This window comes from Spodoptera frugiperda, chromosome 25, assembly GCF_023101765.2.
Source record: "Spodoptera frugiperda isolate SF20-4 chromosome 25, AGI-APGP_CSIRO_Sfru_2.0, whole genome shotgun sequence".
NCBI classification, from domain to species: domain Eukaryota; kingdom Metazoa; phylum Arthropoda; class Insecta; order Lepidoptera; family Noctuidae; genus Spodoptera; species Spodoptera frugiperda.
In genome coordinates, this window is record NC_064236.1 from 2,683,186 (window position 1) to 2,702,771 (window position 19,586).

Sequence of the window (19,586 nt, forward strand, 5' to 3'; positions counted from 1 at the left end):
CTTTCCATATAAGAAACATATCTTAGTTGAACCCATTACCCTCAGTGTTAATGTGCACCAATTAATATGATCGGTAAAAACCAAATGCATCCACAGCAACGTAGCATAGCACATCTCTTGTGGAAAAGCACCTTCACCCCAGGACATTTGCACATAGACTTAGATAGATTTGACATAGACTGAGACAAAATCCATTCCAATCCAATCCATTTTGTCACCACCATCATCATTGTCACATTTCCATACACCACAGTCACCAATGACTTCCAGATTGCCCGGAATCCGATTACAGATTGCCTATAGACTACACAATTATTAGTTCCAAAACGGAAATCGAAACCGCATCATGATAACAGTGCTGTTAATTGCTCTGCTCGAGCAACTTGCTAACGGAATTAGTTGTTGAATGGATTATCGAAGGAAATTGCAGCCACAATGCGGCAGGACACGTGTATCGGAATATCGATGCATACCTATGTTATGTAAACTGAAATGGTTAATTTACTTACCTTGATGCAAATATAATACTATACTAAGATGCATAAGGTCAATTAATAAGTAGATTTATGATATTCTTATAACATTTTTTTTTACTGCTTTGTTTATTCGTGTCGTCGTGGGTTATCTTTGGGTTTTTCTCAGTAGCTGCATGCAGCTCGGTGTATGACAATAGGATTCCTTCCTATCCAGTACGAAAACTTTTCGTTTTATAGACAATGCACATTTTTTCGTCGTAGTTCAAGAGTAGTTTGGAATACCCTACACCAGGACTTCCTAAACTGTAGGTTGCAAGCGAATTTTTAGTGGTCTTTGTCTATAGAAGACGCACTAACCAACCGTTCTGTTTGATTTTTCACATTGGTAACGGTTTAATTCCCTAAAGATCCTGGGTTTGAGAACAATTTTGATGATTTAGATAAGTCGTAGTACAAATCACATTGAGAAACCACACTGATCTACATTAAATTGCAAGCCAAGCTTTATATGAAGAGTTATTGATACGCATCACGCATAAACTTTATGGTTGTAAGTCTTTTCAAAATCCATTATAATAAAACGTGTTTCATACATTAAAGTAAAGTTATAATATTTAATGCTCAGTTCTGTGGAGGAATTTTAAAGCGAGACTCGGCCCCTCATTGTAACAGCATTTAGTTTCAAGGACAAAGCCTTCGTGGTTCCGCACTAGTTTCTACGAGGAAGCTGAACTGAAATTTATTTACCTAGTTAATAGTGTAACGTACGTATAGATACGTACGTAGTTACGTAGTTATAAATTGTGTCAAGTTCACCGTTTATAGGTATAACGTCGTAGTATACATTGCTTTAATTTTTTGTTTTGTGAAAGGGCTTTTTTTTAAATGGGGAACATTATCAAATGACTTCTCCCGCCTGAGGCAAGGTTTAAGGGAGTGTCAGGCTCTTACTGACTGAAAACCACCCCGTTTCTACTCCTGGTTTTTAATCCGGGATACCCTCTAGGTAGTCCGCAACTCCGGATCAGACCTCAGCCCTACTGGGCCCCATTTGTGTTAATGAAAGGGTACATTATACATTCAAGCCTATAAATTAGGTATTTATTCACGGCACAACAAATTAATTTACTTTTATGAATGTTGTGAGAGACAATCAATTGTCAAAAATCTCAATATTACTTTGCTTGCCCGACTGGAGACTTCTTACTCAGTAATCGCGTTTTCACCTACCACGCGACGAACGAGGTAATCAAACTAATATATTAGGTATCTATCTATAGTACAAGATCCACTTCACGCGGCGCATGCGCACGATGCAGTGCTAACTTTCATCGCTGTTGTTATATTATTAGGTTTTGTTTGTTTATGTGATCTATTTCCGGGTCGTAAGTTGTTTTTAATACATGTCTAGTGTCTAAACGTAGTACCATTAGTAAATTAAAGTGTTAAATTATGTTATTGAAGTAATATTCATCATATTTCGGTAAGTTCGTTTGTTTATTTCTGGTGGGGGTAGTTGTATATAATTTGTATGAACAATCTATTAACTTTATTTGTTTTAAACTCATTAAAATCAAATAAATATACAATTATACAATTTATTCTGACACTACTTAGTTGAGTAGAAACCTACTGCAATTTGGTTTTTGACAAACCAAATCGCAGTAGGTTTTTTAAAAGTTGCTTAACGAAGTCGTCACCTGCTTTTAGTATCTAGCGGTTGTTGTCTGAAACCAAACTATGGAATATGTTGAAACAGGAATAAAACTAAATTAAGTCGTCCTCTTATATCAAAACCGACACAAGACAAGAAATTTTCTCATACCAAGTCACTAAAACTGGGTCACCCAAGGTCATGGCCGCATTGGAATCCCGGGCAGAAGAGAAAACGCATATTTTCCAAGTCTTCCTAATGCATTGATACAATAACTATTCATGAGAAAATAGGTTAAATATCTTTCCAGCCTTGGACCTAGGTACCATGTAAGAAATTACAGCAAATCTATTGAAGCAGTGCAATCAAATACTATTCAGTATTCACATTCAATAAATAAATTTATGAAGATAAACAAGCTTCTTCATCTAGAACGCGAAGGCTGTAATCAGAACAAATTACGGGATTACTTCATAACCTTGCGAATCCAATTGCAATTTAATTTATCTTGTTGAACTAATTGGCTGAGGGACGTCAAACGCCATCTTTGTGACCACACCCTAAAGGTACCTACTAACCTGTTACTAACTGTAACTTACCTGTACAAGGCGTGACGTCATGTCATATTAACAGGCAGGCAGTACACTACAATGTTGGACTATGAGCTGACATAAGACGGGTTTGCTATAGCCTCCAAGCTTATTTTAATGGGGGAAAATCATCCTATGACTTCTTTCGCCTTAGGAGAGGCGAGAGGGAGTGTCAGACTCTTACTGACAGAAATCCACCCCGTTCCTACTCCTACTTTTCGAGCCGGAGCCCCGATAAGTTCGCTACGTAGTCCGTAGCTCCGGCTATATACCCCACGCTTGGCTTAATGATTACAGTTTAAAAGGTTTTAGATATTACCAGAGAGTGGTTTCCCCATGGTGGTATGTCGTGGTGGCCCGCGACTTTGATACCTACCAACGGCAAAGTTCCGATATGACATTTACCGAGTTATAGATATTTTCTACGATTATTTAGACACCACTGACAATCGGTGAAGGAATACATCGAGGAATACATAGGTAGATTTTAAGACACACGCGAGAGGATTACTAGTGGTCTCTGCAAGCAAATGTCTAAAATAGCTATACAGTATACATATGTATTAATATTTAAGTAGGAGTGACGTACTTGAGTATAATTGTCCTTGAAACGGTCTTATTGCATTATATACATGATCTGTAATTGATACTTGCCACTTACAAATGTAATGAGTCCTTCAAAGTGATAATCATTTTACAGCAATTTGCTTTCAAGTAGGTGTTTGTTGTTGTTTAGGTAATTAGTTGCTATCGATTGTTATCTGGATTATAAACAATTTGCTAGTCAAGTAAAAAGTGAGAGTTATATCATCTTATAATATACTACTGATTATAAAAAGCTCAAGAGTTTGTATGTTTTTTGGTTTTTACTCGCTAATCTCTAGAACTACTAATCCGATTTGAAAATTCTTTTTGTATTGGATAGTCTATTCATCGAGGAAACTTATAGGTTATTTAACATCACGCTACGATCAAAAAGAGCTGAGCAGAGCGAAATCTTGCGGAATTAGTTAGTTATACATGTAGGTATTATATTATGACGTATGACATGGTAGAAACATGTCCATACAATGTAGACACCAACCAATTAGTGGAAGGCTCACTGCACTCTCATACAATGTTTTACTAAGTACATTAACTTCGATGGCCACCGGTATATGATAGCCAATAGAAAATACATTATGTCTCGCGTAGATTCGCGTTCCAGCACATGAGTTTTCCACTAATGTGTCCTATGAGTCCATTAGTAATTTGTCTAAATTCGCAAAATAGGTAGCGCTGATTGGCTGAAAATTGAGCTCAGTGGTGTCCTATTAGACGTTACCCGTAATTGTTAATGGTGAAATTAATCTGTTCTTTCTAATAAATTAATTTAATTTAGAAATTAAAGATTTGAGAAAATTTTGTCACTGTTTCCTGCAGTGTATATCACGGGCAACAGCTGGTCGAATATAAAATGATTAAGCTCATGGATACACAGTTGCGTCTGTACACAGTGTATTTGCGTCACTACTTTGTTTATACGACAGCTTAGGCACATTGTGTCAATGCTCTAAATCCCTCAGCTCAGCAACTGTCACGAATTCCCGACTCTGTGTAATCATAGTACTCAACACAGTTAAACAAATCTGTTTGTTGAACACCTTATTTAGAGAAATTAAACAGCGTTGAGCTTAGTATTTTATCGGAAAATGTCAGTAATCGCTATTTGGAATTCCATCGAAAATGTGTATCGTAAATACACAACGATTTTGTAGTAAAATCCCTTAACATTGCCACGGTCATTCCTAGAACATTTTACTTTCAGTCAATATAAATCAAATGCTGTTCGTTAGTCTCGCTAAAACTCGAAAAAGGATGAATGAAAAAGATGTTTGATGATACAAAGTTTCCCGGGTCACCTAGTTATTTGGTAAAATATCGGGTTCAGTTTATTCTGGTCACAGAAAATACTAATATATTTACGATATGTCTTTCTTCCAGCTATTTCCCAAGTACAGAAACATAAGTAAATTGAATAAAATATCAACTGACTTGCAATAATTGATACTGAGTTATGTATGACACGATAATTCACGTTTTTCATTCTTACGCAATGAAAGGCGATCGGTACAACATGTTGAACTACATCTTTATTAAACCTCAGTAAAACTACCTACCCTTTACAACAGAAAAAGACAAAATTTTAACTGAATACTTTCCAACATTTAATTTGTTTGACGAGGTACTCGTAAGCGTTGCTCATCAAGTCACCAATCTGTATAAACAAGAGAAGATTGTTGGCATACGTGAGTAATGAGTAATGACTCTTCAAGTTTCTTAGGAAAACATTAACGACCAAATTCCAGTAAACACGTACATTTAGGTACGTATTCCATATCCCCATATGTCTGCCACATAAACAATATTAAAAGTCACTGTGTCCAAGTATTTAAGGTGTCAGACATAAATTAAAAACTTTTACCATGATAAAAAAACTAATAGATGGGCCGCATTTTTAAATGCGGTAATCTGCAACGTAATCGATATAAGGAGGTCCACTGTGATATAAAAACTAAACTAAAAACTATCTGAGTCCAAGAACTATGTCCTACATCTCCAATTTTTTTTGTGTTTTCGAAAATGTCTCAGTAGTAGCACGAAGTCTGGACTTTTGCCCAGTATATGGCAATTGGCTCACCCTCTATTACATGATGAAAAGTGGGTGTACATTGTATAGCGGCATTTCGTACCGTAACGTGCACCTCAGCTTACCCCTTCGGGGATAAAAGGTATGACGTTGCATCTCCTAAACTACTATTCTAACTGTTATACTAGTAAACACACCCATGTTAATACTAAATTAAGACTTAGTCAGAAGCAAAACTACAATGTATGTTTTTATAGTAGCAGAGAAGAACTGTACTCACAGTTAAAAACTGTAATCACACAAAACTCACTCTAGCTAGATATACCTGACACCGCTGTCATACGAACATAACGAGCATAATTTTATTTCCAAACTGATATCCGATGGACGTCGGAGTTCAAAACTCTGGAATAATAAAGTTAAATTCAGCTTCAGTTTGCAAACCACCGATGAGTTTGTGAGCAGTTTGACCTTGGCAATTAGAAAGCCCACATTCTGTCTGATAAGCAATCTGAATATGAACTAGGCACCTCGTTGGCTGACGGGCAAGAGTTGTTACCGTGTCAAGTTCAATTTGAAATCAGGAAAAGTATAATTAGGGGCTTTCTCCTTCTGTTTAGTCAGATATTGGATAATTTCAAAGTAATAAATAACACGGAGTCTTAAATTGAGTCCAATGCATGTCATGGCAATAGCCTCACCTCTTATTGTATAGGAATCATAATAAGTTGCTGAAAAGTGGGTGTTACATTACATTAGACGAGACGTTAAACTGAATATGAACAAAATTCAACTCATACTCGCTCTCGTTACAACATTCTCAGAAAATTGAAAATAATAATATGCTAAAGTTTTCTTTACGTGACCTTTAGAGGAACCGACGCCGGTACTTTAGAGACCAACCCACACTTCATGTGTGAAGACACATCACTAGTGAGACTCACTATAAAATATACATATTCCGACAAGTAATTTATATGCAAAACTTGATCTTTGTAACATTTTAAACCACACATAGTTTGCCTTGTATGTATTTCAGTGTCATTGTAAACTTATAGACATAATATATGTACCGTGTGTACCTTTAATTATTGTTGAAGGCCACAAAAAAGTAAACATTACTGACATTACAAGACAAAAAACTTTGGCAAAAAGTATTTTCACTATACACTATTAATCTCAGCTAGTCTTAGAGTTGCAGCTACTCTGTTACAATCGCACCCGATCTAATATGCATTATAATTTGCCTAGGCATTAGAAATGAAGATTAGTAACAACCAATCTAGCTTCCAAACACAATAGAAAAAGAAAATAGTGATCTGTATTAAAATAACATAATAATTCAACTTATAAAATGGCTACCAAATAAATAATCTCCTACACATTATAAATCCGATAACTAAATCATAGCTATCATTTCCGCGAACGAGTGCAAACAAACTGAACTCAACAATAAACATATTACGTTTATATTTAGGCGCTAATCTACGAAACAACTGAACCGACTTTAATGAAACCTTGAAAACATGCCGGGTATCCGACCGACATTGAACAAAAGCATGCAAGTGTGGGTAATCTAAATGTGTCGCGAAGAATGCTCGTCACACACTGCAGTCCAGAATTAAATGAATACGTAATTCGGTAATGTAGGTACAGTGAACTTGAGTACTTATAAATGTCTTAATTCACCAGTTCCGTAATTATCATTTTACCAAAAGGTGTAATGAAAAAACTATCACAACTTCATAGTTATTGCAGAAAAAAATATACACTCGAAATGAATTCTGATTTATCAAAATTTCTTTGTACCTATGGTCACAAAGAGTCTATGAAGTCCCTATTCCTAGCCTCCGGTTGTTAAAGAATTCCAATCACATGTGAAAAACAGCTTCTCACAATAAAAATAATAAAGCTGATTAAGTAAAACGATGAAAAAAAAAAGGAAAGGCAAGGTTCCGTAGAGTGATCGGATGTGAATGATGTTCGAGTGTGAACGAACATTCCACAACCATATCGTTTATTTATGTCTCCCCATTTCTTAGAATAAAGTACTAGAAGTTATCTAAAATCACTCGCACATGTTTAAAACTTCCTAATTCGTTACGTAAAGCGTGTTTAACCCTGAGAATGTGACATTATGGTATGTGGCAATACATGTGTTCATTCGGCACTGCTAGTAGCAGAAATCGGGACATTTTAAGCCAGTAGGTATGCAATGTTGTAGCCAATAAGACTTTAAAGATGATTTTCTTAAAATATTACTGTGTCATCAGTCTATGTCACATTTTAATACCGTAGAGAGTATTAGTTGTGCAAGTTCTGTCACTAACCACGGCCTATGCGTATGTTTCTATTTATTATGATTTACCAAAGCGTATGCTGAACACTTTCCTATTATTAGCACAACCTTATTTTAGAGGCTGCCTGGAAACACTGTTAATGCGCAAACACACAAACACACGATAAGTGGGAAACACTGGTCTTCGCACTGTATACTATGTCGTCGGAATTTTGAATATATCACCTATTTTTAGACGGGTGAGTATTTTAAACAGCGTGTTTTAGTACATTCCCGACATTGGATAACTATGTAGATAGTACGTATGTATGTACGTTCTTGGTGATATAGGACCTAAATATGTTCGTCATAATATTGATAATATGATGTCAATGTTACCACTTATCTTAATGTTAGTTATCTTCAAGAAAGGTCATCATAATTCAGTTGGATCACTAATGAGGTGTCCGCTAAATAGCCGCCGCGACTCAGGCTTTGTTTGTGTCCGTTGTTCCACACCTATTTCCCCTCATACAACATTACACAAGTACTGGTATTTATTGCTCTATTAAACTGCCCTCTGAAACGTGTTACGATCACTATTGTTCATAATTCGTGACAAATTGCCGCTGTAACTACACGTAGTAACACAGCACTGCACTACACACATGAGATGAATAATTTCACAGGCGTATGCCTTTTGCCCTTTTAGGCATTCTCTGTTAGTGCCATGTTGAGCAAACTAGCAATACTCCCACACGTAAAACGGGGCTTGAAATTACACGTTCAATATTCGAAACTGTATTTAAATTAAATTTTAATATTTGGGCACAGTCCACGCAAGTTACATGTTTCCATTGCCTAGATTTCACTCTCGGATCCACTCTAAGCCACCGGATTCATTCACAAACAGTGTGTGTACTAAAAAAACGATTTATATGTTTTACAGCATCCAACTAACCGCGTCGGAATGGACTGTGCCAATTTTTCCGCACCTTTATTTCGGTTACAGTCGCGAAATTATTGTTCTTTCATCGGAATAATGGTTTCACCAATTTATTGTAACTCTAAAGTGTCACTGTTTTCACTTTAATAACCATTAAAAAGCAAATATTAAATAACGTCGTACCGGGAATAAATCAAATAAACCTTGCAAACTCACTTGGAAATGCTCGAATGCCTTCTCTACGAGAAGAAATATTGAAGGTAAAACAATATTGAAAGGTATTTATTAATAACCCTTCGTTTCTCAATACCAATATAAATTGCAGGAAATTTCAAGTTCACAAGGTAGGTAGTGCATACAGAGCCTCCCTCCCCACCGGCGTGGGACGATAAATCAATATTCTAAATGTCAGTAACTAAAAGTAAATACCTGAGCAAAATATTTTTGGCACGAGGTACGTAATGTTTAGGGTGTTAAAAAATGTTTAGGAAGGTTCTAGAAACGTTTGATAACGGGGGAGTAGTGTAAAGTGGTCAGATTGCACCGCCGGGCCGGCAGGGGGTCGGGGTGGATGCAACGCTCTCGGGACTCGAGGGCTGTTAGTTGATCGCGATCACTCCGCAAGTTAACACACCGCGGCCGGCCAACTATGATGGAGATGGCGAGGTACTGCCGCCGCCTGTTCGGCAGGCGGGATCGCGACCCCGTGCCCGACCACGATGCCAATAATGAAGACGAAGACCAGTGAGTTTTAAATTAAATAACGGGTTTATTTTATTATTATTATTTTATTGTATTTTTATTTTATTATGTTTATTTTATTTTATTTTATTGACTTTGTCGATTAAGTTGTTTTAAGTAAGTGAATGTGTTTATTTTATTTTATTATTTTATTAATTATATGTTTTATGAATGATTTGTTTTCTTTTATTTTAAAATGTGACTTATTTTATATTAACGTGAATTTTCCGGCTGCGCAGTAAGTAACGGTGTTATTAATTTTCCGTCGCGTTTCAATTTAATACTAGATGGAAATGGATATGAAGTGGCAGTAATAGGATGATTCCTTCTTTCTGACTCGGATTCTCGGCAAATATAAAATGAAATAAATCTGAAAAAGATTTATTTATGCGCGCAGTAGTTTCCCGGTTTTTCATTAAGAATTTTATTTTTATTTTGCTGAAGTTATAAAATAGGTTCTGTTATAAAAGAAGTGGGAATATAAAAAGTAAAAAAGGAAGTCCTTTGAAATTATCTCGTGCGCTAGTGATTTCCTATAATAAATTGTAAAACACGCTTGAATAAACTTACGATGTTCTATGAAACAGATATTAAAATGGAAATATTTTGTGAAGTGTTTTGTGAATTGTGACTTAGTGATCGGGCGAGAATAATAAGTATCGAATCGAAATAAAATATTGCTGCAATATTTCCAGTTAAATTTTATTTTAAAATACCATTCATTGTGCTGGTATTTAAGACAATATTCTTCATAAATAAAACTACGAAATCATTTGAAAAACAAATTAACAAACAATACGTTGCTGTTATTTTAATATGAACTTAATATTTGAGGACACTTTTTACAATAATAAATTCATATCGACAGTTGAGAGGCTATGTGATCTAAGAGATTTTTTGCAAAATTGAGTTATATACATCATTCAATGGAGAAAAATTCGGTGATTCCGAATATGTATATAAATTAATATCACAAAAATATGACACTGAGATCAATTAGAATTTCTACCATCGATATACAATACATTTTATAATGAAAAAAAAATAACTAATGCAAAAGTCAGACAAAGTACTATTTCGTTAATAAATCTGCATTATTTACTCAAGTTTTTTATAGATTATTCTGATAGGTGTACGGTGTATTTAAAATTATTCATTTTGAATGAGTTGTCGTTCAGTTAGTGTGGTTTCAGCGATACTGTCCCAGATTCCAATTAAGTATTGCTAATGCTGATTTAACTAATGAATTGTACATACAAAGATGTAGTATATTGCAGCTTGTTAGAAATTCCTTTAACTACGGAACGAAGTGATTAATTGGGTTTTAATCTAAAATTCTAAATGGACATTCTGTGATAGACAACGATGTGGGTGTTTTTTTTAATGTTTCCTTTTTATATGTAGTTTCCGATTATAGTAATAGAATTATGACTGTGAAAACGTTTTTTAAGTTTTAAGTATTATTTTAAAACGTTTTATTGACATTTTCAAATAAAATACGTTAAATACATGATATCGTGATCTTAAAATCAAGGAGTTATAAAACTTTTAAATAAGCTTGCGTAATTACGGAATGACTGGAGGCTTCGAAGTGAAATAAAAAATGACGTGCGCGTAAAAGCTATGCGAATAATATGAATTTAATTTACCTAAACACTCGTAAATAGTAACGCTTAAATAATCATATATATGACACTTCATCTCTTGTATTATAATTTCAATACGTGTTCAATTATGTTGTAATTGCAAGACAATGTAATTGGTTATCCGTATTGTTCGACTGGTAGGTAATTGAATAAACAAGTACGTATTACAATCATCTACTAAGTACGGATGTGACTTGATTGGGTAAACAGTCTTTTGTTTAAAAAAGAAAACAGAAAAACCAAATTGTAGCACAAGCTCTCAGTTCCGACGGCAAAAATGCTTCAAGTGCTTGTGTTTATTTTACCTTTGTTTTAATTTTTACACGACTAATTAGGGTGAATGCAGATGTTTTTTAAATTTTCACGTTCATTACTGTGATGTAAAAACAGTGAGCTATGCGTAGAATCAAGTGTTTTATAACATGAATATCCCACTGTCCAATTAAAATTATTTTAGTGCCACACTCAATTAAATGCAATAATATTTCGTTATTGTGCTGAACTCAATTTCGTAATTAGTGGTGGTAGTGGTGAAGCCTAATTGCTCGGACGGGGAACCATACTCTCCCAGGATACGGCTGACATAGTTACTTCTAGTAAGTGATAGTACTGGATTCATATGTATCCCATATAATTGCACCATCACTCCGCGTTGTCCGACTATGACAACGACGTAATTTAACTATTTTCAATGTGATGCGCAACGCACTCATGTGTCTCCGATGTTCCAGGTGTACTTAGGCTACGGTAACCACAAATACTGGTTCAAAAATACATTTAACTACTTCGTATTTTATGTACAGCTATAATAAAGTCAATTCCTGACTCACATTTTTAATTTACAATTCGCAGAAGTTCCTAAAGTTATTTAAACTTTTATTTAAAGACAGAGCGCTGGACAAATCTTCCTTCCTAGAAATCTCTGCAAAGAAATCCCGTTCACTTTAAACGCGAGACAGTTGGTTAGATAACGGAGGATCGTAATGACTTACTGGCCCTAGTCTTCCCGTCGGTATTGTAAGCCATCGCGTCTAGGGGTCTGCACATTTGACAGAACCTGAAACTTTGCAACCGCGATCTCCAATCCGACTGTCCGCTTTAAGTAGAGGAGGCACATAGCCCAGTACTGGATTATCAGCTCTTGATGTAATAATGACTTACTTACTATATACCTACAGAGTATTAGATTCACGATATTGCTCTAGTGTTTGTTCTAGTCTGTACCTAGGACTCAAGTACATTATGACCCAAATTGTATATCACAAACGATCAGTAGGTACTTGTGACCACTTGATTACCTACAACTATATAAATTACATTAGTAGCTCATTAGTAAATATCATAATTAATTATTTCACCCTGCCCCAAATTGTTAATTAAACAAAATACGATAATTTAAGTACCATTGATTTCGCTACTGCGTCATTGTGCGATAGTTTGATTAAATTAATAACGATAAATTAGATCAATGTTTGGTTATAATTGAATCGGTGGCCTTACATAATTATTACTATACCTCTTTCCACGGGCATTGTAAGTGATTGCTCGCTTAGCTGGTTCGCTTAATAACAGAGCTGCAGTTGGAGCAGCAGTGCTCTCTAACAGGGCTGGTGAAGCGGTGCGATGCCGTGACCTGCAATCTCCAACCTTGGAGAGCTTGGAGCCTACCAAGCATGGAGATTACGACAAATCCATCTTATATAAAAGACGCACATAGTCGCGCAGTAGCCTTTTTTATGAGATGGGAAAATCATCCAATAACTTCTCTCACCTTTAACGAAGTAAGAGGGAGTGTCAGACTTATACTGATTAAAAACCACCCCGTTCCCACTCCTGCTTTTCGAGCCGCAACCCCGGTAAACCTCAGGTAGTCCGCAGCTCCGGTCGAACAGTATACTACAGTTACTTTTTTATCGTAACAGAATAATAATTATGTAGTCTTTATAATTTGTATAAATAATGTTGTTATTAATTTACTTACTTTAATAATTTTATGATAGAAATACTTCCTTTGTTTATGATAATGACCGTTTTGTACAAGGTAATGAGAACGGACAGTTGTCAATTACAACTTCAATAGTAATGCCGCGGCTTGGTTGTATTTATTTTATTTATTTATTGTATTTCCCTTCACCTCTTTATCTTATTGCAAGAACTTATCGTTCATTCACATTGAGCCACTGCTGACCCTTTGGGCAGCCTCTTCTCACACGGAGAGGGTTTGAGCATTAATCACCACGCTTGCTTAATGGGGGTTGGCAATTTCAAATTTCCTCACGATATTTTCCTGCACCGTTTGTGAGTGGTGTCACAGGTTCCAAACCCGCAAACTTATGCATGTGAAAGGGGCGTCTTAAACCACTGGTCGATCACCACATTACATAATCTTTCATTATTTAAGTATAATAAATAACCCATCCGTAAAGCATTGACTTATACAAGGCAAGTCACGTTGAATGTTTATACTGACATAATTATCTTACCTATTCATTTACCAACAAACTATTGCATTTTATCAAGGTTCTTCCTTGAAATAGAAGGGGTTGGGCGCAAACATAGTAAACAGTCTGTTTCGCGAGACGGTTTTCCCAAGCAATTTCTTCGATAAATGCAGTAGTGCAGAACTATAAATTGTAGGGTTTTGTGAAACCTAAACCTGTTATTTACAATGTGAAGGACAAACAAAAGCCGCATAACTAGGTATCTAATAAAGGGTTACAAAGTGGCGTGACATTGTCGAGTGTGCCTGTAATCGGCACATTTGTAGTGTCGTCGTCAAGTCATCTCGTCTCAATAGCATCTGGAGTAGAATGAAGAGCGATCGCTGGGATAAGGGGAACGTTTTAGAAAAACAACGCGGCTCGGCTCTCGGCCCCGTGTGCTGACGGCGCGACTCGCGACACAGCCCCACTCTACCTAGGGCTATCGCTGTGATATTCCATTTGCATATTGAATGATGTTCGAGATGAGGGATGCTGATGGTAATTATGACGTTGGACGATGTCTTTGAACCTTTAGTCCAATGGATGACTCAGTTAGAACTATGTGTTGAGATACTTGGATACATAAGTTTGTTGTAGGTACTTGTGAGATGGATCTTCAGTTAACTATATATAGTAGTAACATATTAACAACAGGCTATCGATTAACTCTATTTAGCGGAGTATGTAACGGCAACCCTGGACGATGGAGTTATTAAGGCTGGCAACTTTCGCAGCCAAACTGAAAAATATGAAGGGGACATAAGTGGCATGTTTGAGCACGTTTGTTCGGCGGAAGTCGGGGCGCACACATTGTCGTGCAACCTTGAGGGGCAACGAGCAGAGAACGAGATATTCTGCCTACCTGAAGTTTCAATATAAATGAAAGTTCTATTTTTAATGACTGCCAGTGAAATCGAAAGCCGAGAGCTATCTTCAATATTTTATTGAATGTTGGCAAATAAAATAAATTGATTGGTTGGGCTTTTCGGACTTCGGGCAGTTTTTATCTAGTCTATGTTGTCGGTACTGTGTTTATATCTGGTTTGGATATAACTACTGGCTTCTAGCCTCCATTACCGATAACCCATGACATTTGGGAGCATCGCGCGTGTTCTGTGTACATGTTTATTGTTCGTTAATCGTAAGTGTAGGTGGGGGTTGTGAGAGGTCTAACTGTGGTGGTGTTTGCAGGTCCCTGCCGAAACTGTGCAACCAGGAAGAGGAGCCTGGACGTCCACCCCAGGGCGGGGTGGTGACGTTCGAACCCATACAACACGACCACGACTTCTGCGAAAGAGTTGTCATCAACGTAAGTACCATCTTTATACATATTACATTAGGTGTATTATTGCCGTACAGTTTTGGGTTCGATTCCCGAAATAATAATGATGAAGATCATACATATACACCCAGATTCAGAACAATTATTTGTGGATCACACATGGAATTGTTTTGTATGGGAATCAAAAGTATAACACGTTGCACAGCAGCTTCATATTTAGGTTAAAATCTCCTTCATTATATACATATATGTAAAAGAGTAGTAAGAAAAGAAGTGTGTATATATGAAAAAAGTTGGTTCGTTTATCATAAAATCGACAGCGTCAAAGATTCTCTTTGTAATAGGCCAGTGAACTCAGTGTTGTTTCTCATAACATTCCGTATTCTGCCAATGTGTCAATCACCAGGTCTGCTGTTATGACTACCGATCTACTGGGCTATCTACTTATATTTTGATCCTAGTTGGATCTGACACTGATTAAAGTTAAGGTCTGAAAATAATAATGTCCGCTATATTCCTAGTTAAAATAATTCAAAGTATTTTGTTCAAAAATCTTAACGTATTGTATTATGTTAATGTACACTGAAATCACCTAAATATTATATTGTTACCTTCAAAATTGTCCTAAATAAATCATCATCATCATGATCAGACTGTAACTGTTCTGCTACTGACAAAAAGACCTCTCCCCACTAAGGAAAAAGTCGTAAAACACAATTCCATTGACACTTACACCACAATATAAATACTGAAACTAGTTTAAGTTCCTCGTCAAATAAATAATCAGTAAGCTGAAAAACATATCTAATAATTAATTTTCAAACTCGCGTATAAAACGCAGATCATTATGAAATTGGAATATCATTTCCAAAAATAGGTTTATAACCCCGTACACAATTTGTTTCCCGACCAATATCCTCATTGAACCACATATCCCATACAAAAATTCACTTCTTATACACTAAATACTTTCAGTTTCTCAGTGCACCGGAAAAGCTAACACATACGTATGAACTAAAACATATTTTCTAAGAATGAGAATGTAAATGTAACATCCAGAATGTAAACAAGCGTCTATATTAATCATACACGAAACAACATACAACAGACAAACTGACGTCACGTCACAAAAGACATGTATGTGTGAAAACATAAGCAATATTCTCAACTAAAAAGGGAATAATTAACTTTGTGCTCACCTATGGCGCTAAAGTTGTTCCGGACAACGTAAAAGGTTACTGGGGCTCCGGCTCAAAGCAGGAGGAACGGGGTGGTTTTTAGTCAGTAAGAGTCTGATACTCCCTCTCGCCTCATCAAGGCGGGAGAAGTCATTTGATATTTTCCCCCATCAAAAAAAAGAACAAAAGAAGCAGCCTAAGTTACTTATTCATCCAATCACTGTAGCCGGCACAAATTAAACGTCCAATCGTATGACACGAGCCAATTTTAATATTCTGTTAGACGAATAGACAGAATGAAGAATAATAAAATACCCTCCATTTTCACAATTTAAATAAAGAATCATCAATATCGGTCCAACGTTAGCAACGTTAGTAATTGAGAAACATAACTCGTTCATAATAAAAAACAATGGTCAGGACACAGAGCGCAACTGGACTTCTCGATTTTTTGAAATCAGTAAAAAACTTTTACAAAGCCGGTCTGCATCCGAGTCCCCGCGTTGCTGCGTGTAAACAATAAACTCTATATGAAACATTAATTTGATTTTTATTCATGTTTGAAAACTGTTCCATTGTGAATCAACACCGCAGTTAGCTGCGTTTGTTTTAGTTTTGAACGCTAACAGTTCAGTTTTTAAACTACAGTTTTTATGAACTATGAATTTTGACATTTATTTGCACAATGAAAATTGAGTCTATGGATAGGTATGGAGAACATTGAGACTCACCAACTGCATCATGTATGTACTAGTTATGTATCTCTGCATAGCAAATTAATTGGCTAACTAATTAAATACACTTACTGCTAATAATAGTCACATCATCAACATCAGTACACATTTTATATCTGTATAAATAGGTAGCCGTAGTAGTAGAGGTTGAGGCGCCCATTACTCAAGAGGGTATCATGTCTTTAAAACCTAGCAGGAAGCATTATAACTTCAAACTCATATAATTATATACTTTCTAAGTTTCATCATCATCATTAGCCGAAAGACGTCCACTGTTAAACAAAGGCCTCCCTCTCAGTCCTCCACGTAGAACGACAAACCCCCACCTGCATCCACTGTCTCCCCACGACTCTGACGAAGTCGTCGATCCACCTAGCTAAGTTCTAAGTTTATAAACACCTAAATCTAGATTGACTTACAACAATTAAGCCTTTGACTGCCATCAGAAAACTCTTGAAGGCAAATCCTCCATGAATGTATGGTCACCGGTGACCTACGTGGCAGTTAAAGTGTTAAATTATAAATTACCAATCCGCCTTTGGTCAATGCTCATATCTTCTCTATATGAGAAGCTGTGGGACAGGTAATAGGCTGATATTGATTGCTCTATAAATAACTCACACAGATGCCAACGTGCACCCACACACGTCTAAAATAAACCGGTAGGACGCAATTTGCAGTCATTGTTGTTCTGTTTTCAGACCTAAATGTGAACTACGGACCTATATACAGGTTTATGTAATGCGCGAAGGTATAAATATAGGCTCTGAACAATGCATTTTTAAACGCTAGTCGATCGGATGAACAGAGAGATAATGGATTGGTTTATTTTAATATAAACTATAAAACTTAATTAAAAAATTATAATGAACGCAATCTAAGACAAGTATGAGATAACTTGCAAATGATAAAAAATCGTAACCCTCTTTAGACTTCGCATCGATTCAAACAACCTGTATTTAATTGTAGTGTCGTCTCGTATAAAAAAATAATAATGACGACCTTGTATCAACACACTCCCAATTTGTTAGTTCAACGGGAACGTACCTTGTGATTTAATTACAGAACCGAGTTTATTTTTTTATAGTTTGTTTTCTACAAGGTAAATTGCAATTTATTATTTTAAAGTCATTAAAGTAATTTGTGCTATATTGTCATAGTGAATAGAACTCAAAACACTAGTATTCTTTGCTGTTCATAAATTCTATTATGTCGTATGTTTATACTATACACAGATCACAGAACTTTATTCCTTGCAACTTCAATATCTTGTATTTTCTCTGTCGAACACAGATCTCGGGAAGTAAATCCTCTTACAACATTTCTTCCGGTTCAGTTTATAAAATGTTCTTCGGGAAGAATTCTATCTTTTTCTTTTGTTTGAGTTTTATAGCCAAAGGGTAAAAACGGGACTCTATTCCTAAGACTGTTATCCGTCTGTCTGTCGCTGGACTCGAGTTTAAAATTTTACTGAAAATATATTTGTATTGCTGCGAACAATCGACAAACTATCTTATCCTCCTATTGTTGACTGGACAGCCACTGCGCCACTGATACATTGTCATGGCTACTGTGGAATAGAAAATATTTCTAAATCGTCTTAGCTCATAAACTTTGTCACCTCCATTGAAGTCAAACGGAGTACAATCTGCAGCTCTGCGGCTGGTTGACACAAAGGCTTTATGTCGGCTTTTCCAATAATAACTTGTATTGTAAGCCTCTGCGGCGTTGCAACTGATATTTTATTAACCTGATGTATCATGTTCCAAGTTACGTAACTAAGTCTTGAAATGGACAGGTATTACATTCTGCGCCTGCAATAGAAATGTGTATATACAGATATAAGTTAAGGAGTTGCATCTCGCGCCCACTCCGCCTTCAATTTAATATATACGGGAGTGGAGCGCACAAAAGCCGTCACCTGAGTGGCAAAACCTTTCTCGGCGTTGAAGCGCGCCCTGGATTTTATCCTACAATATTTCCCAGCTCGGCTAGGACTTACCCTTGACATTTAGCTTGCATTATAAAGGTCAAGATCATATCCTTGCGAAATGCAGATGTATTTTCTATTTTTCGTTTTCTGTCTTTTATAAAAGGAAGCCTGACATTCATCCGTCTCTGATTGTAAGTTTACAAGCATCCTTTGTGAGAGCTCCACAATCTACTACTGAAGTACTGAGCTACGACTTGAAAAGACTTACAAAAGATTTAATATTCATGGACAATTGTATTTGTAATGGCTTATAAAGAATGTTTTACTTTGTGTTGTTTTTATACGGCAACCACGTTATGTAATAACTGTTGTGACAAATTACGAATCCATTATAATATAAATAATGGCACAAAGTATTTGAAATACATTACTTAAAGTAAAATGTTTAAAAGAGAATTTTAACGAGAACTATTAGGTAAGTTGTGAAGCTATTACAGTGAATGTGGTGTTCTTTGAAGTGAATATAACATTATTAAGGAAACTATCTGAACATTCAGATCGTTAGGAGAGCTTAGTTTGAAGTGTAAGCCGCGAAGATATTCATCGGTATAGATTTGTAACTTGTAAACAAGTTTCGATCACAAATTCTGTGAGATTCAAGTATCGAAACTAGAACACATTGAAAAGTTAGTAAACCGAAAAGCACGTAGTTACAACTTGAAATAATAACAAAAACAATGTTTGCTTCGCTGAAGAATATTTTACCCGCACAGCGTTTGTTGAAAATAAAGAGAAGACGAGAAATAATTGGTGTTTCGCATCTCGCTTTAAATAGGTATCGTCCGATTTTAGTAGAAACCTCGTGAACAGTTGTTTAAATAAATAAATAATTAAGATGAAATGTTACGTTCAGCACTCAGGTAGCTATCAACGTTTAGGTGTTAACTGGCGGGAGCACCAAACATACAATTTAACGACCTTTGTATTGAGCTACACGGCTTCGGATGTGGCATTAA

At 36.0% G+C, this 19,586-nt stretch overlaps 1 protein-coding gene across 13 annotated transcripts in view; it reads left to right on the top strand.

Moving 5' to 3' along the window:
* LOC118262972 (potassium voltage-gated channel protein Shaker) overlaps positions 1–19,586 on the top strand; it is a 347,989-nt gene that overhangs the window by 298,632 nt on the left and 29,771 nt on the right. For 12 of the 13 annotated variants that reach the window (XM_035574773.2, XM_050704033.1, XM_035574717.2 and 9 more), the window contains one exon: positions 14,635–14,752. In XM_035574773.2, the coding sequence (XP_035430666.1) occupies positions 14,635–14,752 (118 nt within the window). Of the gene's footprint in view, positions 1–9,165; positions 9,318–14,634; positions 14,753–19,586 lie in introns of those variants that run through there. The other variant, XM_035574764.2, reaches the window with a different exon arrangement.